At 40.9% G+C, this 25,947-nt stretch overlaps 1 protein-coding gene across 1 annotated transcript in view; it reads right to left on the bottom strand.

The window, feature by feature from the left end:
* LOC137046472 (synaptic vesicle glycoprotein 2C-like) overlaps positions 1-25,947 on the bottom strand; it is a 76,258-nt gene that overhangs the window by 21,266 nt on the left and 29,045 nt on the right. Inside the window, exons 4-5 of the mRNA XM_067423713.1 lie at positions 8,736-8,916; positions 3,937-4,088 (exon numbers count right to left, since the gene is read on the bottom strand). Coding sequence (XP_067279814.1) covers positions 3,937-4,088; positions 8,736-8,916 — 333 coding nt within the window. The remainder of the gene's footprint in view (positions 1-3,936; positions 4,089-8,735; positions 8,917-25,947) is intronic.

Raw genomic sequence — 25,947 nt, 5'->3', positions numbered from 1 at the left:
TTTAAATTTAAACCATGACTTTAATCCTGGATTTATTTTCATAATAAACCTGGATTAACTATAATCTTGTTGCTCCATAACTTTAATCTCAGATTAAAATTTCAGTTAGGGATTAAATTTAACCTTGCTACTCTCTAGCACTTTATAAAGACAGAGGACATTTTACAAGTTTATTTCCTTTCTCAGCGAGAGCTCCTTATGTCAGAGAGAGTGTTTCTGGTGTTCAATAAAGAAGGAAATTGAATGTTAGTATTGTTGCTGTCAGTGGCTCATCATGGCGGCGAAAATTAATGGAGGTTTTAATCGCAGGTTAAATACTACTAATCCCAGATTTGTTAATCTTGGTTTAAAATTAAGTGGTGCAACACAACTAGATTTAAATTAAAGCCTAGATCAACAAATCCTAGATTAGCTCTAAACTGAGTTTAATTTAATCCTTGTTGGTGCAACCCACCCATAGTCCTGGTCCGCTTAGCGTTCACACTGGCATTTTTAACAGCGGACCTAAAGTTACCGAACCAAAGGCTCAGGGAGACGGTCACAACCTGATTGGTCGACTTATATGACATAGGAGCTTACCGAACATTCAAACCAATGCTGTGTGCTGGATTAAACGCCATCATTTTATACGTGTACACATGGCATTTTTTTTAACCCGCTGAGAACTCATGAAGAGCTCATAAAATGTTCAAAACCATTAAAGGTGCACTATGCAGCTTTCCGTCCACTAGAGGGCGCCTATTCTAAACAAATCCGTAGTTTGATGATGCCAAGTGTGAGCGCAGCATCTTGGGAGATGTGGTCTTCACCTCACAGCAGGTGGAAAATAGGACTGGGGCAGAAATCACGTTCATGCATGCGGTTATTAACGTTACTGTAGTGTAAAGCAGAGCAGGACCGAGTGTTGTGGAGCTGAACACAGCTGCTGGAGCGATTGTTAAACAAATACACGCCTCGCAAGCACCGGGACTTTTATTATGACGGGACGGGACACATTCCCCGGGCGCCTGCACGGATCCGCTCTTCCGGTTATGATTATGAGGTAATGCAGATCTGTTTATCATATTTGATACATTTAAGTGTGTTTAAAATGATGTTATGACGTTACTCCGTGCGTTCAGTTGTTCACACTGCTAAGAGTAAAGCGCTTCTGCCAAATAAAAGCCCGAAACCGAGGGTAGCGCAGATATGACGCCATTGACAGGCGACTCCCTCAAACGCTATACTGAAATGTCCCGGTCCTGAGTTAAAATAGCAATTTTCTCACAATTTACAAATAGTTGGAAACATCTGGGATATTGTAAGTACTCAACTGAACAAAATATATAACACCGGCCTAGTGGTTTTTGGATATTTTACTGCAAAAATACTACATAGTGCACCTTTAAAGCAGCAGCAGGATTTCCTCCGTTGTGCAGAAAAGAGTCGGCCGTTTGTCATCTGTACCGACTAATGGACAACACGGATCCTTTGATGAGAAAAACCAGGTGTGCTTTTGTGCGTTTTTTAGCATTTTCGAAACATGCTCATCGGACCAAATATTGATGAGGCACTTCCTCGTTGCTCCACGTTTGCCCTCTACATTACTCATTTTGGATACACCGATCTTTCCGTGTCGTCAAATCAGCTGACTATGCGTCTCATCTTGTGACATTACGTCCGGTTTTTGGTTCGTTTACATGTCTTTGGTCCGTGTTGCGTTCATAGCAATCGAACCGCACCAGAGTTCGTTTGGAAGCGGACAGAGACCCGTCTTTTTAGCGGTCATGGTCCGCTTGTTTGGTGCGCATCAGGGTTCGGATGGCAGCGTTCACATATGTTCAAATGAACCGTACTAACAGAGCAATCGCAACAGGGTTCGTTTTAATCCAACCAAACATGACAAGTGTGAACGCACCCTTATTCTTTTCACTTTTTGCATGAAATTTTAAAAGTTCCATAAACCATTACTTTCCGTATATAAACACTAGTGCTGTCAAAACTAGCACGTTAACGCATGCAATGAATTTTTTCAGTTTACGTGTTGAAAACATTTAACGCAACATCTGTTTTTCTGTCATCCTTTGGGCTAGCGTAACATTATCTTGCTCTTATTCACACAAATGCTTTTAAACCATTAAAGAGCGACAACACAAAAAAGAACGTGCCGTCTGTGAATGTCCTACACCCACACACACACACACACACAAAACGCACACGCTTTCACGCTTGAACGCACAATAACACACGGAATGATGCAAAAAAAGCCCATTTGTCAACTATCCTAATAAAATCTTAAATAAACGTGAAGTCAAGAGTTGTGAGGAAATGAGATGTGTGTGACAGCAGTCTAATAAACCAGATGCTGTGATGTCATTAATGTTAATTTAAAGAACAAATTAATGTACAACTGAAAATTGTAGCTTTAATAAGGATTAATCTATATTTATTTCATAATTTATGCAGTTAAGAAAGGTGTTTGATAACTTCATTATTATGATGGGTAAATGTGAAGAATATTTTTAAGTTCACTTAAATTAAAAGTTATTTTTTTAAGCCTAATAAATATTTAAATGGATACAGATTTCAATTATACTGTAATGTTGAATGTCTATCATTAATATCAATAAATATCAATTAATTTCATCAAGACAGCAGTAGTATTAATTATAGGATTAATTAATATTAGAGTATTAATATCAGTGATAGTGGCCTACCTTCATAAAAAGATGCCAAATATACTATCTTTAAGTTGTTTCTACATTCCTTTGGAGAGTAACAGTAAATTATTTAAATATAAAAATATTAGAAACTCCTGATTAATCATGATTAATGTGTGATTAATTCGTAACTTGTTTTAATCGACTGACAGCGAGTGCTAATATATAAATACATATAAAAACAAATATATGGGTTTCATATGTCCCCATTCTTTGACTAAGTTCATTTAAGGCTGAGATCATTATGTGGCGTCTCACACAGATGTGTTCACTCCAGACGGATCAATATCTGGCACATGTGCTCCGGATAAAAAGACAGGAAGACTGGTTCACATTTTGGCAGTGGCAATCACACTCATTACAGGGCCGCAGTGCTCCGTGTGTGTGTGTGTGTGTGTGTGTGTGTGTGAGGAAAAACCCCACGGGTGCGTGTTTATCAGTCACCATAGAGAATCTCATTATATAGATTATGTGTGTAATGGAGTGTGTTCATGGACCACTGACTCTAGAGAGATACAGCAGCGCGACAAAGTGAATAAAGCAGCACATCGGTATTCACCGCAGCTCCAGCCTCCATCACAAACTAGCACAGACCAGCTAAACCAGCGCTTAACAGCTGGACATGGACTTATAATGTTGGGTTAAACCGGTGACCAGCACGGCTGCACCATTGGTTTCGCCTATCTAAAACTAATTTCACAAACTAGTTTAGTTAGCATGCCAGCTCACATACGCACTTACGCAGCGGCAACTTTTTAATCGAATCAAGACGTCCTGACAGCATTCATTACTACTTCAGAACAAAAGTTGGAGGATATGCAGAACACACACACACACACACACCGCCAGAGTCCTTCACCTGCCTCTCGCCCCACTCCTGCAGTAATGAAGGCATTGCGGCAGAACCGTTTCAGCACACGCCGCCGCCTCTGACCACACAAACGGTGCTAAAACAAGAGACGCTAATCAATTGACCTCAATTACCAGCACAGTCTCTCGCAGAAGACCAGCAGCGCCCTTATATCTGCTCTTGTTTACACTCTCACGGAAAATGACCCATCATCCTCTCATAATGAGATGATGAAGGACAGAGAGGCTTCCCAGAGGATCGGTTATGTGGTATCAGTACAAACATTTGTCTCATTCTCAACAAATCGCATGATGTGAACGCTGCTCAGGCATTGGGTTATAGGGCTGGATGTACAGTAGAAGTAGAGCTTTATGATTGGTCACTCACCATAGTGTGGAATAATGGCCCAGGCCATGGCCGAGGCGTAGATGCCGCCCACCATCCAGAACATGCAGAGCCAGCTCAGGTGTTCGCCGCGCTTCTCACGGGACAGAAACTCTGCAAAGTACGAGAACACGATGGGCACCGCCCCGCCAATCCTGCAAAGAAGTCAAGATACATGTTTTGTATATATTTTTAAATTGATCATTTTAATTAATTTTTAAAACATAATATTTGCAAATATATTTTAAGATTATATCAGGGATTTTGAAAGAAGTCTGTTCTGCTCACCACAGCTGCATTTATTTGATTAAAAAATATAGTAAAAACTGTAAAAATATGAAATATGTTTGCAGTTTAAAAGAATATAAAGTAAAATGCCATGTATCCCTGTGATCAAAGCTGAATGTTCAGCATCATTACTCTTCAGTGTCACATGACCCTTCAGAAATCATTCTGATATGAGGATTTGTGTTCAAGAAACATTTATGATCATTTATTATCAATGTTGAAAACAGCTGATACATCTTTTTCAAAATTCTTTTGAAAGAACAGCATTTTATTTTAATAAAAATATTTCAAATCTTTAAAGGTCCCGTTCTTCGCCATCTTTCAAACTTTAGTTAGTGTGTAATGTTGCTGTTAGAGCATAAATAATACCTGTAAAATTATAAAGCTCAAAGTTCAATGCCAAGCGAGATATTTTATTTAACAGAAGTTCCCTTTCAAAGCCTACAGCGAACGGCCGGTTTGGACGACACCCCTGCACTTCCTTCAGGAATGACGTCACTAGAACCGTTTGTTGACGAACCCTCCGCCCACAAGAACACGCAGAATAGGGGGCGTGGTCTCGTTGCTCTCCCACGTGGAGAAGAGCGCGCATTCAGCGCTGGCATCTCCCCGTTATGATAAGAGGCGGGACCTTTCCGGGCAAAGTGCGCTAAGCTGCTGTCCAATCACAACAGGGGAAGCACTGGCCCAATCAGAACTCGTTACGTGTTTCTGAAGGAGAGACTTCATAGAACAAGGAAATCATCAGGCTGTTTTTAGGACAGAGGAAACAGCGCTGTACAGATAAGTAAATTGTGTGAAAAATACTGTTTTTTTACACGCAAAACATGAACTCATGTTATATTGCACACTGTAAACATAATCAAAGCTTCGAAAACATGCGAAGAATGGGACCTTTAAAAAATAATTAAAAAAGAAAATATTTTACAACATTATAAATGTCTTTACTGTTATTTCTGATCAATCAATTTAGTATACACACATAATATATATATATATATATATATATATATATATATATATATATATATATATATATATATATATATATATATATATATATATATTGATTTAGCACAACATTATGATCACAAGGTCATATCTCATTACATTTTGTCCTCAGAGTTGATGTGTTAGAAGCAGGAAAAATGGGCAAGTGTAAGGATTTGAGCGAGTTTGACAAGGGCCAGATTGTGATGCTAGACGACTGGGTCAGAGCATCTCCAGATCTGCAGCTCTTGTGGGCTGTTCCCGGTCTGCAGTGGTCAGTATCTATCAAAAGTGCTCCAAGGAAGGAACAGTGGAGAACCGGCCACAGGGTCATGGGCGGCCAAGGCTCATTGATGCACGTGAGGAGCGAAGGCTGGCCCGTGTGGTCCGATCAAACAGACGAGCTACTGGAGCTCAGATTGCTCCAGAAGTTAATGCTGGTTCTGATAGAAAGGTGTCAGAATACACAGAGCATCTCAGTTTGTTGCGTGTGGAGCTGAATAGCTGCTGACCAGTCAGGGTGCTCATGCTGACCCCTGACCCCGCCGAAAGCACCAACAGTGGCACGTGAGCATCAGAACTGGACCACAGAGTAATGGAAGAAGGTGGCCTGGTCTGATGAATCACGTTTTCTTTTACATCACGTGGATGGCCGGGTGTGTGTGCGTCTCTTACCTGGGGAACACATGGCCCCAGGATGCACTATGGGAAGAAGGCGAGTGTGATGCTTTGGCCAATGTTCTGCTGGGAAACCTTGGGTCCTCCATCCATGTGGATGTTACTTTGAAACGCTCCACCTACCTAAGCATTGTGTCAGACCATGAACACCCTTTCATGGAAACGGTATTATCTGGTGGCTGTGGCTCTTTCAGCAGATAATGCTCCTGACACAAGCACAAATGGTTCAGGAATGGTTTGAGGAAAACAACAATGAGTTTGAGGTGTTGACTTGGCCTCCAAATTCCCCAGATCTCAGTCCAATTGGCAGCAAAAGGGGGACCAACAAAATATTATCCATTGTCATTATGTTATGCCTGATCGGTGTATACATTATCAGCAGTAATCATTATTAGCTTACTAACATTAATACAATTAATCAAATAAAACAAGTATCCAAAATTAATAAACATTTTGGCAGTGCAGGGGCTTCACACGGGATTCCTTTGGGTTATTTTTAACACTGACTAAATTACACAATTAATGTGAATAAATGTCATCAAAGTAAAAAAAATAAGAATGGTCTTATGGTCTTCATGTGTTGCATATAGCTATTGTTGAAGACATGGGCCTGTAGTCTGTTGCAGTCTCAGTCTGTAGGACCTCTGACCCCGGGTGTGTGTGTGTGTGTGCTTCAGTCTGGAGCCGCTGCACTGCTGCATGGCCAGGAGATCACGATAAATTCAATTAGCAATAAAATCTCTCTATCTCTATTTCTCTCTCTCTCTCTCTCTCTCTCTCTCTCTCTCTCTCTCTCTCTCTCTCTCTCTCTCTCTCTCGTCTGTGTCAGGAGGTTAAAACAACTGTGCCACTGCAGAAGAGCTTGAAGAGAGACAGACAGAGGAGCTGACTGTGAGTCAGTGTGTCACTTAGAGTCGTTATCAGTGTGTGTGTGTTTGTGTGTGTGTGTGTGTGTGTGTGTGTGTGTGTGTGTGTGTGTGTGTGTGTGTGTGTGTGTGTGTGTGTGTGTATTATTCTCAGACGGCAGACAGAACATGATGGAGCTGTGCTGTATTCAGGTTATTCCTACAGGGTATTTCCAGCTTCTGAAGTGGTCCAGTACTCAGAAGATGATTCAAAAGGAACAAAATGTCAGCATATGCTTGCAGGTGTATGATTATCAGAAAATATCCTTTCTGTTTTACACACTTTATCTGTCTCTATAAACATTTGCAAAACAGATTTACTTATCATGCACCGTTGACTCACTGATGCATTCATTTGCTTAACAGTAAATGTTTACTAAATGAGCAAAGTTTGATGACAAACTGTGATGTTAGAAAGTTTAAAATAGCTTTAAACAGCTTGAAGCTTTTACAGGTTTTACACAGAGAAAGTAAAAACCTGCTTTAACATTTTGCTAACATGTTTTAACATAATTGAACAGGTTGCTAGCATGATTTAACACATTGCTTGCATGTTGTAGCACATTGTTAACAAGAATTAACATTTTTCTATCAAGATTTAACACAAACATAAATGATCATGTTGCATAGCACTTTGCTAACATGTTTGAACACATTATTAACATAAATTAACTTGTTGACATGTTTTAAATCAATGGTAGGATGTTTTAACACATTGTTAGCATAAATTAGCATGTTGTTAACATGTTTTAACTGAATGCTAGCATGTTTTAACACATTGTTAGCATAAATTAACATGTTGCTATGTTTAAAAACATTGCTGACATAAACTAGCATGTTTTACCACACTGCTAGCATGATTTTACCACTTTATTTGCATGCATTAACAGGTTTTAACGCATTGATAACATTAATTATTGTTGATAGAATTTAGCATTTTGCTAGCATGCTAGTTTTGACCCCCTCAATGTAAGTTTATTGGATTTTCATGATTTTTAGGAGAACCATAAGTAGGATCAGTTGAAAAAGATACAGCAACCTGAGTCAGAACCAAGCGGCAACCTCCCGCGATCTCTCTTGAAGCCCATACGGAAGTAATGCAAACTGCAATTCATCGACTGGCCACTAGGGTCAGGCTCCAGAAGGAGCAGAATCTCATTGACCCCCATGTTAAAATTCCCAACTTTACAGCAGAAAAAAACCATGTTTACAGCCTGGTACAAATTGTGGTTTTGGCTTATACGGCTAATTTTGACCTTCATGACAACTGTGAGGGAGGTGAATTTTTTTATAACTCATTCGTTTACGTTATATAAAGCCTTAAAGTTCTGCATAATTAAGGGCGTGGCTACTTTGAATGACAGGTGGATTGCCATTTATCCTCCGTCTATAGTCATTGCGTCATCTAAGCTCCGCCCACATCCCGCCTTTTTGCCCATTTTCTGTTATCCGGGAGTGACACGCGATGACTCGCTCGCAAGAAGGCGACGCCCAGCTCGCCCCTACTTTAAGAATGGTGGCTTGAAAGCTCTAGGAGGAGATACTGTTTACATTTTGTCTCAGAAGAAGAATTTGTTTAAATATTTTGATAGTCAACATTCTACATTTAGACATTCGGCTAAATATAGTGAACTTTACAATTACCTCTATAGTTAACTTGGTCAACTAACTCTCATTAGAGTATTAGTATGGTTAGGGTTCGGGTTAGTAGAATAATTTGACATGTAGTTAAAAAGTTATATAGCAGAATGTCTAAAGTGCACAACTGATATAAAGTGCAAGTCTTATGGGTTTGGTACTGTCCCTTAAAGAACGCTCTCTCACACACGTCATCGGTGATGCTTCATCACAGTGCAGTTAATTAACTCATCAGCTAAGTAAAGCAAAGATCGTCCAAGCAGAATATGGATGGCTTCCTTCATGAGCGAGCGAGAGACTCACCCGAATCCCGAGAGCATCCTGCAGAAGAGGAAGGTGCTGTATCCCTGGACGAAGGACGACAGGAAGGCGAAGAAGCCGTTGACGGACATGCACACCAGCAGACACTGCCGCCGGCCCACCTTATCTGACAGCCCGCCCCAGAAGAACGCGCCCACCATCATCCCCAGATACACCACGCTGCCTGCACACACAACACAGGGAGTATTAGGATCATCATCAGACCACACACTATCTGTCATCACAGATCTATAGGTCCATCAATGAACGTAAATCCGGTTGCCAGTTCACCTTCTTGTACACACACAGTTCAGTCCTTTACGGTTGTTACAGTTTTTTCCCATTGCTAACACACTAAAATGACATGCACAGCACAATTATTTAAACGGACACACAGATAGCAAAACCTCTACTCAAGTATCCTAAAGTCTAAACAGGTTCTGCTTTACACACATTTTGCAATTCAAAATGGCTCCTTTTTAATGCACTGAACATGATTTTCTGCATAAGACACAATAATCTGACATAAAGTCATGAAGTCAATCTGCCATTTTAAAACACTGACATTCAAAATGACACGACATGAGCTAAATGGTCAATAAATGTGCCACCTGGCCAAACACCTCATCGGTGTCAGGCGATGTAAGCACTATGAAAATACCACAGTTTTTTTTATTTTATTATTTTACTTACCTCTTAAATATATATATATATATATATATATATATATATATATATATATATATATATATATATATATATATATATATATATATATATATATATATATATATACAGTATTGTTCAAAATAATAGCAGTACAATGTGACTAACCAGAATAATCAAGGTTTTTAGTATATTTTTTATTGCTACGTGGCAAACAAGTTACCAGTAGGTTCAGTAGATTGTCAGAAAACAAATGAGACCCAGCATTCATGATATGCACGCTCTTAAGGCTGTGCAATTGGGCAATTAGTTGAAAGGGGTGTGTTCAAAAAAATAGCAGTGTCTACCTTTGACTGTACAAACTCAAAACTATTTTGTACAAACATTTTTTTTCTCTGGGATTTAGCAATCCTGTGAATCACTAAACTAATATTTAGTTGTATGACCACAGTTTTTTAAAACTGCTTGACATCTGTGTGGCATGGAGTCAACCAACTTGTGGCACCTCTCAGCTGTTATTCCACTCCATGATTCTTTAACAACATTCCACAATTCATTCACATTTCTTGGTTTTGCTTCAGAAACAGCATTTTTGATATCACCCCACAAGTTCTCAATTGGATTAAGGTCTGGAGATTGGGCTGGCCACTCCATAACATTAATTTTGTTGGTTTGGAACCAAGACTTTGCCCGTTTACTAGTGTGTTTTGGGTCATTGTCTTGTTGAAACAACCATTTCAAGGGCATGTCCTCTTCAGCATAGGGCAACATGACCTCTTCAAGTATTTTAACATATGCAAACTGATCCATGATCCCTGGTATGCGATAAATAGGCCCAACACCATAGTAGGAGGAACATGCCCATATCATGATGCTTGCACCTCCATGCTTCACTGTCTTCACTGTGTACTGTGGCTTGAATTCAGAGTTTGGGGGTCGTCTCACAAACTGCCTGTGGCCCTTGGACCCAAAAAGAACAATTTTACTCTCATCAGTCCACAAAATGTTCCTCCATTTCTCTTTAGGCCAGTTGATGTGTTCTTTGGCAAATTGTAACCTCTTCTGCACATGCCTTTTTTTTTAACAGAGGGACTTTGCGGGGGATTCTTGAAAATAGATTAGCTTCACACAGACGTCTTCTAACTGTCACAGTACTTACAGGTAACTCCAGACTGTCTTTGATCATCCTGGAGGTGATCATTGGCTGAGCCTTTGCCATTCTGGTTATTCTTCTATCCATTTTGATGGTTGTCTTCCGTTTTCTTCCACGTCTCTCTGGTTTTGCTCTCCATTTTAAGGCATTGGAGATCATTTTAGCTGAACAGCCTATCATTTTTTGCACCTCTTTATAGGTTTTCCCCTCTCTAATCAACTTTTTAATCAAAGTACGCTGTTCTTCTGAACAATGTCTTGAACGACCCATTTTCCTCAGCTTTCAAATGCATGTTCAACAAGTGTTGGCTTCATCCTTAAATAGGGGCCACCTGATTCACACCTGTTTCTTCACAAAATTGATGACCTCAGTGATTGAATGCCACACTGCTATTTTTTTGAACACACCCCTTTCAACTAATTGCCCAATTGCACAGCCTTAAGAGCGTGCATATCATGAATGCTGGGTCTCATTTGTTTTCTGAGAATCTACTGAACCTACTGGTAACTTGTTTGCCACGTAGCAATAAAAAAATATACGAAAAACCTTGATTATTCTGGTTAGTCACATTGTACTGCTATTATTTTGAACAATACTGTATATGGTGGTCCATCTGAAGCTAGATATTTTACATATGGATATTTTTCTTACACAAGCACATCGCTTCAGAAGGCTATTATTAATCCCCGTTGCTGTGTGGAGCACTTTTATAATGGATGGATGCACTTTTATGGGCTTACTTTTTTAGGCTCCCATTCACTGCCATTATAAAGCTTGGAAGAGCCAGGATATTTTTTTTAATATAACTCAGATTGTACTCATCTGAAAGAAGAATGTCACATACATCTAGAATGACTTGAAGGTGAGTAAATCATGGGCTAATTTTCCTTTTGGGTCGAACTATCCTTTTAATAACTCCATAATCTCAATCGCTTTATGAGCTCAAAAACGCTTGGTGGGCATGGCCACACTGCAAACTTAACTGTGTCTTGACATTGAAAGAAATGTATATGCTTTTGTCATTTTTATTAGTATTTGATGTTTATTTCTATTTCTGTATAGCTTAATTTATTTAGTAATTTTGGCGCTTCAAAACTAACTTTTTTTGCTTTATATTGTATTTTATTTTAGCCTAATGTACTGAAAACTATTCCTTTTACATAGTTTACAACAACAACAACAACAACAACAACAACAGTGTCTTCACAACAGTGTGTCTTTGGACAGCAGACCGTGAGTCAACAGCCGTTATTCAGTAAGAATAAAGAGCTGTATAATGAATGTGGACACATTATTGAGATCTCTTCTGAAACTCCAGAGGAAACACACTTTCTCTCATTTCACACACACTCTCCATGTGATCTGCATGTAACCTCACTGCTGTCTAGGAGAAACAAGTGAGATATTAAAGAAAACTCATTAGAGAATTTCCCTGTGTGGTCAAACGGTGTGTGTAATATTGACAGCTATTGTTTATTGATCATTCTAATGGAAAGTTGAGAAGGTCAATAACTCTCACATAAATAACACACACAGATGTTATTAGTTTCATTGATCCGTTTCCATCATCCTAAATTAACCACAGTCAAATGTAAAGGGATAGCACACCAAAAAATGTACACACACAGGTCTGGTTCGCTATCTTTGTGGGGACATTCTAAGTCAATATATAGCTAACTAACACACCTGAGCACAATATATTAGAGCTGAAGATGACACACACAGGGCTTTCATTCACTCAAGATGTGCACCGCTTCAACAGAAAGAACAACGGGAGTAAATCATCCACTGTTCCTTCACTCCAGCTGTGAGTTCAGAAGGACGGGCTGATCATCACTCATTCCATCCGGTACACACACACACACACACACACACGCACACTCACACACAGGCACACCCATACACACGCACACACACACGCACACACACCCATACACACACACACACACACACACACACACACACACACACACACACACACACACACACACACACACACACACACACACACACACTCATCCTCACACGCACACACGCACACTCACACACAGGCACACCCATACACACGCACACACACACACGCACACACACCCACGCACACGCTCAAGCACACACACTCACACACACGCATGCAACAACACACAGACACACATATACACACATATACACACCCACACACACGCACACTCATCCTCACACGCACACACTCACACTCACACACACACACACTCACACGCACACATACTCACACACAAGCACACCCATACACACGCACACACACACACACGCACACACACCCACGCACACCCTCAAGCACACACACTCACACACACTTGCACGCACACACACGCATGCAACAACACACATATACACACCCCCACACACACTCACACACTCACCCTCACACGCACACATTCACACACATGCACACTAACGCACGCAAACACTCACGCGCGCACACACACTCACACGGACACACACACGCACACATACACACTCAACACTCAAGCACACTCACACACACACTCACTCACACGGACACACTAACACGGACACTCACACGGACCCACGCACACAAATACACACAAGGACACACTCACACACACATATACACTCACACTCACGCACATGCACACACGCACGCACACACTCACGCACACACAGACACACTAACACGGACACTCACACACGCAAACACACATACGCACACACACACACACACACACACACAAACACACACACACACACGGAAACAGAATAATTCCAGTCCCGTCCACTCATTCAGGATAAGGTAATAAAAATGCAAATTTATGTTGTAGAATGTAAAGCGAAGGCCGTTTGACGTGCACGAGCTCGACCAATGAAAACACAGCGAGGCATCTCTGTCTGTTTCAGTGCTGTTTGGTGTTCCCTTTGAGAGTCTGAGGAGGAGTGTGTGTTATCTTGCTGTGCAGACGTGACGGGCCGCCCTGGTCATCCATTACTGTCTGACAGCGCTGAATACTGCGGCTCTACACCTATAAACCACATTCAGCAAAAGAGCTGCCTTCACAGAGCCACACTCACTGGCTCCGTAAAGTCCTTTACTATGTGATATATTTTTACATTCAATCTATGTATAGTGTATATTTATAGAGTACAGTATATAACTATAAAACAGCTTTCAGCTGGGCATTTAGCTTATTAATCAATGTATATCAAATTTTGTATATTAGTCAATGTATAGAAAATAATGTAGAAACTATATTACATCCCATATAACATGCCAATATGCTATTTTAAAGGCTCCTAATTGTATTTTTGAGCCTTCTACAATAGATTTGTATGCATCCAACGTCAAAAACAGTTTATTTTCTCATAATATGCACTGCAGCATCAGCTCTTTCCTCAAAGAGTCTGGAACCAATCGATAAAGGATTCAGGTCTCTCGAAACCCCGCCTCTCTGAGAGTCTACTCTGCTCTGATTGGTCAGATGGCTCAGTCGTTCGTGAGCTACAATCACAGTGTTTGATTGCAGAGCAAAGTAGACTTTGTTTCGCCGGCCACCAATAAAGACCAAAGATTTCCATTATGCAAATGAGTAACAAACACAAATAAGTTTGAGCAAGAATTACCAAGGGGGTAATCTAGCGCTCGGAAAGCGTTCCACCCATAGGGGCGGCCATTGCTAACCAAGCCATCACCTGCTGTTAGCATCCCATTGACTCCCATTCATTTTTGAGTCACTTTGACAGTGAATAACTTTACATCTGAGACGTTTAAAGACTCCATTTGTCCAGTGTTTATTTATAAAGAAACACGACAATGTATAAAAGGCTCCGTTACCTTGTATCTTACACTATCGCCCCGGAGAAGCTGTTTTTGTAAAAATAGGCTAACGATTGCATCATAACCAAGGCGACTCTGTCGCACAGTTGAGAAATTACCGTATAGACCTGAGGAGACGCTCAGAAACAATCTTTAGCTGTCTATGAGACAGTCGGGGGGACGTGGAGACATAAAGTCTGATAAAGTCAAGGGGGAAGAATGAGGAGAAGCCCATAGTGAGCCAAAAGCAACGGGAGAAAACATTTAAACAACGTGATTCAGATTTCACTTTCCACAACTCGAAGACCTACAGCTGTCAGAGAGTTGCTCACGTCACATCTACGTCGTCAAGCTCAGTCTGAGCCTGCGCAGTTCGCTCAGCCATCAGGAAATGTGTGCCTCTAAAGCCCTTTTCACACTGTGATTCCGGCAAATACACGGATAATGCAACCCGGCATTTGTTCCCGGGCCGCTAGATTTGGTCCATTCTCACTGCCAGTGAAATACCGTAATATGAACGCTTTCACGGTTGCTTTCACACAGAAGGCGACACGGCAATGTTCCGGGAATATTGCGGGTCCGATGTGCAGTGTGAAAGGGGCTTAATTGACTTCACTTTTCGCCATTGAAGTCTATGGGGTCGCTGTGTCCATTTATTTTACTGTCTATTGGAATCACTGATTCAGAATCGATTCTCTCTTCCGGGAGACACTAACTCTATTCATCTGCACTTTGATCTTTCACAAACAGCTAAATTACACAATACACAAAAGGTAACACCCCCAAAAAGTATAATAAGCGGACCTTGAATGTGCATTTCTTTTGTAATAACATGCATAAAATGTTTCTAAATGGTGCAGAAATCACTCATTACAGCTTTTTAGAAATGTTCTCCTACATATTTTCTCTGCCACTTTGCTACGTTTCTCTCACGTGGGATTTATTTCAGTGAACCGCTTCTACATGTCAAAGCTCTTGTCATTAATATCCCAGGATTCAGTGAGTGAAAATGAGCTCCTGCGGAGTGAAATTTCCCTTTCTCCCGCTCTCTCTGTCACAGACTGATTTGAGTTCAGCAGCGCTCAGAGAATTGCCCGTAATTCCCCTGATCCTGTCATCAAAATCCCATCGGAAGCTCACGTGAGCAACAACCAGAGCGAAACGCAGGAGCTTTTTTCAAGAATTGCGTTGAGGAACATTTGACAAACTTCTTTTTCGTGAATCTGGCCTTTGATTTGCTCCACCAATCAGAGTGCAGGACAGGACGAAAGTGGGCGGGACAGACGTCCTGTATATTTTAATTACACAAGACGAATCTAGCATGATTGCACAACAGTGTCAATACTGGCCCACTCACGCAGACTCAAATCACACACACAGATATTGTATTTTTCAGATGTGATCTGGACTGATGGAGCGATGCCATCTGATCTGTTTGTTCAGACAGTGTTTACAGTATCCGCTAAATCTACGTCCGTCGCTCTGGTTATGATGCGAGTGTCAACACGATTGCATGCGACTGTAGAAGTACAGGCTGAAAAACTGGATATTTCACATCTACTGATGTAAAGCATGACATCCCACCACACACATGAGGAGAATGTCTCTTGTAACCTTAAACATCTGTGTCTTTGACGTCAAACAAGTGCGCATAAGTACTGTATTTCAATAAACTTCCTTTAGTAGCCTTTGGGTACGACATTAGTTTCCTCATATAACATTTCACAGGTCTTCAACATTAAAAACAATAACAGGCCCCGTATTTATCAAGCTTCTCAAAGTGCTGTTTTAGTCTTAAGTGCTGAGAATTCATGAAATGTACTCCTACTTTCAAACTTAAGAATAAAAGCAAGTTTTAAATTTAAAGCTAAGAATCGCTCTTACTCTCCCAGTTACTTAAGACAGCTCGAGAGGTCTCTCAAGTGGTTAGGAGTTGCCAGTAGGGGCTTGTGATGGTCCTGAGGAGACAGAGACGTGCGCAAATCTTTCAAGAGAGGGAGAATGTGTTCGACATGTTTGACGACGAGCAGTTAATCACAGAGCAGGCATCATCTTTTTCAGCGCTGGTTAATGTTGAGTTTTATAATAAATATATAAAAAACGCTGTTCGAGTAATTCATCAAGCAGTAGCGATCGCTTCTTCCTCCGCCAGTTCGGTTTTCTTTTGGAATCCATGCTGGTTGATTATATTTAAAAAATCTAGGCTATATATAGGCAGGTCAGTTACACTCTTAGTTCACACTTGTAGTTTGGTTAGTTTGGTTCGGTTGGTCCTGGTCCGCTTAGCGTTCACACTGGCATTTTTAACAGCGGACCTAAAGTTACCAAACCAAAGGCTCAGGGAGACGGTCACAACCTGATTGGTCGGCTTATATCGACGTAGGAGCTTACCGAACATTCAAAACAACGCTGTGTGCTGGATTAAACACCATCATTTTATGCGTGTACATGGCATTATTTTAACCCGCTGAGAACTCATGAAGAGCTCATAAAATGTTCAAAACATTCAAAGCAGCAGCAGCATTTCCTCCGTTGTGCAAAAGAGACGGCCGTTCTGTCGTCTGTACCTGATAATAATGGGCAGCACAGGTCCTTTGATGAGAAGAACCAGGTGTGCTTTTTGTGCGTTTTTTTCTAGCATTTTCGAAACATGCTCGTCGGACAAGTATTGATGAGGCACTTCCTCGTTGCTCTACGTTTGCCCTCTAACGTTAAAGTTATTCATTTTGGATACACCGATCTTTCCGTGTCATCAAATCAGCTGACTATGCGTAGCATCTTGTGACATTACGTCCAGTTTTTGGTTCGTTTACATGTCTTTGGTCCGTGTTGCGTTCATATATCAATCGAACCGCACCAGAGTTAGTTTGGAAGCGGACAGAGACCCGTCTTTTTAGCGGTCACGGTACGCTTGTTCAGTGCGCACAAGGGTTTAGATGGCAGCGTTCACACATGTTCAAATGAACCGCACTAACCGAGCAATCGCAACAGGGTTCGTTTTAATCGAACCAAACATGACAAGTGTGAACGCACCCTTAGAAGCAAAGGTTCTATCAGCGCTACGTATTTGGAACCCCTAAAAGTTTCTATATAGAACCGTTTTTAAGTGCCAAAAGGGTTCTTTCTTGTCATTATATAACCTTTTTAGCATAAAAGGTTCTTTGGAGTTGAACTCTAAATAATCTTTAAAGCTAAAGAGGTTCTTAGGGTTAGGGGTTCTAAATACGTAGCGCTGATAGAACCTTTGCTTCTAATGCTGCGTTCACACCGCACGCGAATGATGCGATTCGCGCGAGTGATTTACATGTTAAGTCAATGCAGAGGCGTGAATAGGCATTCTGCGGCGTGATTTGCACGAATGAGGCGGCGCGAATATCGTCACTTCACCACGTGACAGCAGTAAGCAGGGTCCTCATTGGTTAACACGGCGCGAATATCCGCCAAAGTTCAGATTTTTCAACTTGAGCGATTTGCGTGTTTCGCGTGATCCTTGCCGCGTCATTTGCGCGAATCGCTCAAGTTGAAAAATCTGAACTTTGGCGGATATTCGCGCCGTGTTAACCAATGAGGACCCTGCTTACTGCTGTCACGTGGTGAAGTGACGGATGGGAAACCCATAGGGGAAACCCAGAGGCCAGAGTAATTTAAAAATACTACTGTTATTGTGTCACAAAATGTAGTTTTAATAGTTTTTCAAGGCGAGAATGTAGTTGTTTAAAGCTCAAATATGTGATTTATTTATTAAGAGAGCTCCTATTTGAAAATTTGATCTGGTGTGAGACCCAGGTGATCACCGGAGCTCAGCGCTCATCAACCCCGGCGAGAGCAGCCTTAACTCGGATAGTCCTTCTGCCGACTCCCGCTGCCTGGCAGAAGCCCCTCCCATGACGCGAATTCGCGTCTGTTGTGTAGTGAATGTCACTCGCGAATGAAGCGAATGGATTCAAAATGTTCCAACCTTTATTTGCGTCATTCGCGTGCGGTGTGAACGCAGCATGAGAGTGATAGCACACCAGTTTAAAACTTTTAATTAAGACATGGATGTAAACATGTTTATCTTTCATTTCAAATGCGTATATTATAATGTATTGTCTTGAAAACTCTTTATTGTCAAATGTGTGTTGGATGTAAACTCCTCTTAGGAACTTCACCATTCAATGTGAATTTATCTGAGAATATTCTTAAATAAGGACATCTATTCAGTGATTGGTTCATGCCTATGACATCATCCAAAATCCCGTTTGTGGCACAGCAAAGTGTCGTAAATCAACTCTGACACTGACACTTAAGATTTAGTACTCTTTACTTAAAGTATGATTGGCATGCTTGATAACTAACTTTTAAGCACAGCTTTGAGCCAATAATTCAAGTCAATTCTTAGCAGTGTTCTTGTGAGTAATTCTAAGATGTCTGATAAATACGGGCCCTACTCACATGACTTTTTGACTCAATTGATTACGAATCACACTGTACGACAAACTTGGGTACAACGTGCATGTAGACTGTACGATGATGACGGCACAGGTTACGACGAGGCTACAATTTAGAATAGAAAAACAACACGTCATGGTGGTACACAAACAGAGCACGATCCATCACACTTTGGCAGTTGTGTGCGAGGATAGAAAAGAGGAGGAGGTGAAAGAGGAGAATATGGATGCGCTCATGGCTAGGGAACAGAGGCCAACTTTGCATGGCAATCTTGCAAATGGAGCGTGAGGTTTTAGCGTCATGATGCATTGATCAATACGCCATTTCATGTTGCAGTTTTATTGGCTTGTCAGCAAATGTAGAGCGTAGCAGCAAACACACTGAGAGATGATCATGCTGAACTTCTGACACTTCCAGAAAATGATCGCAGGCTATCGTTGGTCACAGCCGTATTTGAACCTCTCTCAATGTACGACCACTGTTTAAGGGTGCTTTCACATCTCTAGTTCGGTTTATTTGGTGGAAACCAAGGGCAAGCAATTATACATTGTTGCATTTTTCAGCTTTTTTTTTGGTTCCTTTTCACACCACACTGATTGCTTTGGTCTGAACCAGTTGAAATGAACTAAAATGCAGGCACATGACAACATCCACATCACTCATTGGCCATGGCGTATTTCCTAAACTGCTTGTCGATTGATCCGAATTTGCATGTGGGAAAATTCCAACAGAAGAGGAAAAACAAAGCAAACTATAACACTATGGAGAGACGACTGCGCGGGCTGGTTTTGTCCCTGGGCATAATCTACTACACTGTGTGAATTTATCACAGTATGCAAACAATACATTTCTATAATGAAGCGCGGATGCGACGTGAAAACAACGCTCTAATGCACTGCAGACGGCGAGCGCGCATCGCTCGTCAAGTCAAGCGGAGACGTGCATTATAATTATTCTTAACTCTGACATTCTTATCTTCCGAAAATATTTCCAACGATCTATCAGGTAATAATGTCATGCACACAATGTCAGCACAGCTAACTACGGCAGCTGCTTCAGTCCAAAAATGATCAGTACTTTTGCAGTTGGTTCTGTTTGAGGTCGGATCACGTCTCACCACAAACAAACCGCTCCAGAGTCCGTTTGAAAGCGTACCGCCTCTTCAAGGAGGTCTCGGTACGCTTGTTTGGTCCGCTTTTAGCGCGCACCCGAGTGCGAATGCTGCTTTCACACCTGACCAAACGAACCGCACCAAAGAGGGAAACGAACTCTAGTATGATTCAACCGAACTAAATGAGGCAGGTGTGAAAGCACCCTAAGAGCCACGGCCACAGAAATCACCACGATTGGTCATCCTCCTTGTAAATCGCACATTTGATGATGGACCAGAGGTTCTCAATGGGGTTCAGATCAGGTGAACAAGGAGGCCATATCATTAGATTTTCTTCTTTTATACCCTTTCTTGTCAGCCACGCTGTGGAGGACTTGGACGCGTGTGATGGAGCATTGTCCTGCATGAAAATCATGTTTTTCTTGAAGGATGCAGACTTCTTCCTGTACCACTGCTTGAAGAAGGTGTCTTCCAGAAACTGGCAGTAGGACTGGGAGCTGAGCTTGACTCCATCCTCAACCCGAAAAGGCCCCACAAGCTCACTTTGATGATACCAGCCCAAACCAGTACTCCACCTCCACCTTGCTGGCGTCTGAGTCGGACTGGAGCTCTCTGCCCTTTACCAATCCAGCCACGGGCCCATCCATCTGGCCCATCAAGACTCACTCTCATTTCATCAGTCCATAAAACCTTAGAAAAATCAGTCTTGAGATATTTCTTGGCCCAGTCTTGACGTTTCAGCTTGTGTGTCTTGTTCAGTGGTGGTCGACTTTCTGCCTTTCTTACCTTGGCCATGTCTCTGAGTATTGCACACCTTGTGCTTTTGGGAACTCCAGTGATGTTGCAGCTCTGAAATATGGCCAAACTGGTGGCAAGTGGCATCTTGGCAGCTGCATGCTTGACTTTTCTCAGTTCACGGGCAGTTATTTTGCGCATTGGTTTTTCCACACGCTTCTTGTGACCCTGTTGACTATTTTGAATGAAACGCTTGATTGTTCGATGATCACGCTTCAGAAGCTTGGCTATTTTAAGACTGCTGCATCCCTCTGCAATATATCTCACTATTTTTGACTTTTCTGAGCCTGTCAAGTCCTTCTTTTGACCCATTTTGCCAAAGGAAAGGAAGTTGCCTAATAATTATGCGCACCTGATATAGGGTGTTGATGTCATTAGACCACACCCCTTCTCATTACAGAGATGCACATCACCTAATATGCTTAATTGGTAGTAGGATTTCCAGCCTATACAGCTTGGAGTAAGACAACATGCATAACGAGGATGATGTGGTCAAAATACTCATTTGCCTAATAATTCTGCACTCCCTGTATATATATATATATATATATATATATATATATATATATATATATATATATATATATATATATATTTATATATATATATATATAAAAATATAAAATATATATAAATTTAGTCACACACAGATTTCAGCTTGAGCTGTACAACATCTGATGTTGCTGATACTGCAGTATGAAAGGAGAGAGAGAGAGAGAGAGAGAGAGAGAGAGAGAAGAGAGAGAGAGAGAGAGAGAGAGAGAGAGAGAGAGAGAGAGAGAGAGAGAGAGAGAGAGAGAGAGAGAGAGAGCAGTAAAGCGTGAAATCAGAAAGTGTCGGGCATATTACAGCCGCCTCTCAGGGGTCTTTTCAGCAGAGCAGCGTCTCACCTCTCATCTCTCCATCACTCCATCCTCTCTATCTCTCTAACACTGGGAATGTGATCACAGAGCTAATGGCCACACCAAATTACCCACATCACATTTGCTGTACCTGTTCAGCTGTTCTTTCTTTCTTTCTTTCTTTCTTTCTTTCTTTCTTTCTTTCTTTCTATAATGCATACATCGTTTCACATACTAATTTTAAAATACTCACTATTGTTGTATCCCAGAAAACAATTTTTTTTTCTAAAAACCTTTTGTTAATGTCCCCATGAAGTTTATTCACAAACTTTATTTCTGAATGTTCAAAATATCCATTTTTAAAAATGTTTTCAAAACATTTTTTCTTGATTATACAAATGTTAAATGAACATTCCATTTTAAAAAATGTAACAAATTTCAAACATTCTGGAGACGTTATTTTTGAAAGCTCTCAGAATGTTCTGAAAAAAGTAGTAACATTTAAAAAATGCTAAAAGAACCTCCGACTAAACATTCCATGAATGATGTCTAAACAACAGTGAATGGAATAGTTTTTTGCTACTGTTTTAAGAACATTATTAAAGACCAGATAACTTTCAACAAAAATTCTATTAATGTTACTGGAAAAACCTTTCTTCATAACGTTGAAAGAACCTTGCCACAACATTAGTTAAAGTTCTGAGAATGTTCCCTGTTATAAATTATTGAATACAGTGGGGCAAAAAAAGTATTTAGTCAGCCACCAATTGTTCAAGTTCTCCCACTTAAAAAGACAAGAGAGGCCTGTATTTTTCATCACAGGTACACTTCAACTATGAGAAAATCCAGAAAATCACATCGTCTGATTAGTAAAGATTTCTGCAAATTATGTTGGAAAATAAGTATTTGGTCACCTACAATTTTTTTTTTTTTTTGGTTTTCACAGACCTGTAACTTCTTCTTTAAGAGGCTCCTCTATCCTCAACTCGTTACCTGTATGAAAGATACCTGTCCACAACCTCAAACAGTCAGACTCCAAACTCCACTATGGCTAAGACCAAAGAGCTGTCAAAAGGACACCAGAAACAAACGTGTAGACCTGCACCAGGCTGGGAAGACTGAATCTGCAATAGGTAAGACGCTTGGTGTGAAGAAATCAACTGTAGGAGCAATTATTAGAAAATGGAAGACATACAAGACCACTGATAATCTGAGGGCTCTACGCAAGATCTCACCGCGTGGGGTCAAAATGATCACAAGAACAGTGAGCAAATATCCCAGAACCACACGTGGGACCTAGTGAATGACCTGCAGAGAGCTGGGACTAAAGTAACAAAGGCTACCATCAGTAACACACTATGCCGCCAGGAACTCAAATCCTGCAGTACCAGACGTGTCCCCCTGCTTAAGCCAGTGCATGTCTGGGCCTGTCTGAAGTTTGCTAGAGAGCATTTGGATGATCCAGAAGAGGATTGGGAGAATCTCATATGGTCAGATGAAACCAAAATAGTGCTTTTTTATACAAACTCAACTTGTCGTGTTTGAAGGAGAAAGAATGCTGAGTTGCACCATACCTACTGTAAAGCATGGGGGTGGAAACATCAAGCTTTGAGGCTGTTTTTCTGCAAAGGGACCAGGATGACTGATCCGTGTAAAGGAAAGAATGAATGGGGCCATGTATCGTGAGATTCTGAGTAAAAACCTCCTTCCATCAGCAAGGGCATTGAAGATGAAACGTGTCTGGGTCTTTCAGCATGACAATGATCCCAAACACACCGGCCAGGCAACGAAGGAGTGGCTTCGTAAGAAGCATTTCAAGGTCCTGGAAGTTTCCAGATCTCAACCCCATAGAAAATCTTTGGAGGGAGTTAAAAATCTGTGTTGCCCATCGACAGACCCCAAACATCACTGCTCTAGAGGAGATCTGCATGGAGCAGGGGTCGGCAAGCATATTTGTCCACGGGCCAACAAAAAAAATCGCCACTAGATGGAGGGCCAGAATATAGTCAAGGGATAATTTAAGACAGAAATAAATGAAAAACTAGAATTGCCTGACATATTGTAACAGTGCCTTTTGTAACTGTTTTTTAAAAATAAATTTATAAAGCAGTCGCCTTGTGACATTTAACCTGGCAAGCATCTTCATTCACCAACTTGCAACACAGACCCCCAATGCGGAATGGATAAAAATAACTCAAAAAATAAAAGAGGATTTGAATTAGTTTGAGTCATGCTCTTAACGAACTATGTTTTATTATTTCCTCCTGTCATATTGGGAATAATACATTTATTTAAATTTGCTTTTTACACATGGAGCCTATTTATTGTAATAATTATTTGACGTCACAGAGCATACTTTTATACTCAGAATTATTCCTTGGCATCCTCACGTACTAAACTGCATTTTTTAAAATAGTTTGCGTGCTGGAGGTATGCGATTATTACATCGAGTGCAGAGTGATGTTAACATTTAAGCATAGCACTATCAGAGTCTAAAGAGGAAAGTTAACAGCGAAAAGAGGGCATACAAAGAAGAATGGGAAGACATCTGTCATGCATCCTACCTGGTTTTGTGGATGCAAAGCTGGTGTGTCTAATCTGCAACGAAGTTGTCACTGTTTGTAAGCAATATAATATCAGAAGGCACCACGAGACGAAGCATGGCACCTTTTTTGCTGGTTGTCTTGTCAATATTTTTTGATATCGCTGTTCGTTTCATCATACCACACATTTCATGACGGCTCTTTTAGAGGTGTGTCTAGCGCTCCATTCCACAGACTCTTGAATGTCTTTCAGAACTTTTCAAATTGAAAGCTCTCAATCCATCCCAAAATAAATCATTGCTGCAAAAACGTTGTCGTATATTTTTGAAGGCAAAACCACTAAAGACAAAATTGATTGTATGTAAATGTTGTTATTACCGAGGTTCGCACCGCCTGGTCTGAGCCGGGTTTGAACTCGGGTCTTTATGCGGAAAGGGGCCGGACGCTCTAACAATGAGGCTAAACGAAGCATGCTTTTGCATTAACCACTAGATAAGCGTCTCTTGAAATGAGTGGAGTTTACCCTGCACAGCTCAGCTCTCACTAACTCGCCTCTCTGCTGAACGTTTCAGAACCAGCCGCTATTAAAACAATCTGGCTGCAGGCGCGGGCCAGATATTATCGCTGACGGGCCAGTTTTGGGCAACGGGCCGCCATTTGCCGACCACTGGCACTGGCAATGGACCAAACTACAAGCAACAGTGTGTAAAAACCTTTCAGACAATGTTTGACCTCTGCCATTGCCAACAAAGGGTATATAACAAAGTATTGAGAATAACTTTTGTTATTGACCAAATACTTATTTCCACCATAATTTGCAAATAAAATCTTTAAAAATGTGCTTTTCTGGATTTTTTCCCCCTCATTCTGTCTCTCATAGTTGAAGTGTACCTATGATGAAAATGACAGGCCTCTCTCCTCTTTTTAAGTGGGAGAAATTGCTCAATTGATGGCTGATTAAATACTTTTTTGCCCGACTGTATATGCATATATTCTTTCACATACTAATTAAAAAATCACTTTTGTTGTATTCCAGCAAACAATGGTATGTTTCACATATTATTTCAAAACCTGTCTTGGCGATCAGTGTGATCTCTTCACCAGCTCAGGACAGTGTGTGGTGTCTATTCGCGGTCGAATTGTGTAACACGTACTCTCGGTCGCATCTGTGATTGACAGCTCTTTTTATCTGGGACTGGGAATATCTCCATCCACTCCGCCTGCCGTCTAATTTATCGATCAGAGTTATTGATCCGAGCGCACGCGGACCGCAGGGCAACTGTGTGTGTGTTTTATAAATGCACTGTGTTAAGATCCTGTGAGTGTGTGTTCAAGCGTCATTAGAGGAAAGAGTCGTCCTGTACAGCGGGCACAAAGAGGACAGGAGGAGGAAAAGAACGAGTGATTAGAGAGAGGGAGGGTAAATAAACGAGCTTTACTGCAGGGGAAGAAGAAGAGGAGAATGAGAGAAGAAAGATAAGAGATAATGGAAGCTCTGCGGCAGACGCTCTCACTGTGTGTGTGTGGTTCTGTGCCGCGCTCTTCATTACCTGCACCAAACCCACACACACACACATACACACACACGCAATACTGACTCCAGCCAGACCTCACGCCAACCATAAATACTATTTGCAACTGTACAAACATTTTTATAAAATGTAACTTTTTTATTCGGCAATTCAAATGTTTCTTCACAAAAGATAAATGCATTGCTGCTTTAGAATTTGGTATGAAATATAGGTTATGATTAAATAATCTGTCAATTATTTAATATTTATAGTAAAGTGCTGTTAATATTAAATAGCTAAATATTTACCTTTTAAATACTTTAGAATTTGGTATGAAATTTAATTTTAATAGAAT

This window comes from Pseudorasbora parva, chromosome 18 (assembly GCF_024679245.1).
Source record: "Pseudorasbora parva isolate DD20220531a chromosome 18, ASM2467924v1, whole genome shotgun sequence".
NCBI classification, from domain to species: domain Eukaryota; kingdom Metazoa; phylum Chordata; class Actinopteri; order Cypriniformes; family Gobionidae; genus Pseudorasbora; species Pseudorasbora parva.
This window is presented reverse-complemented; position numbering and strand designations above follow the sequence as displayed.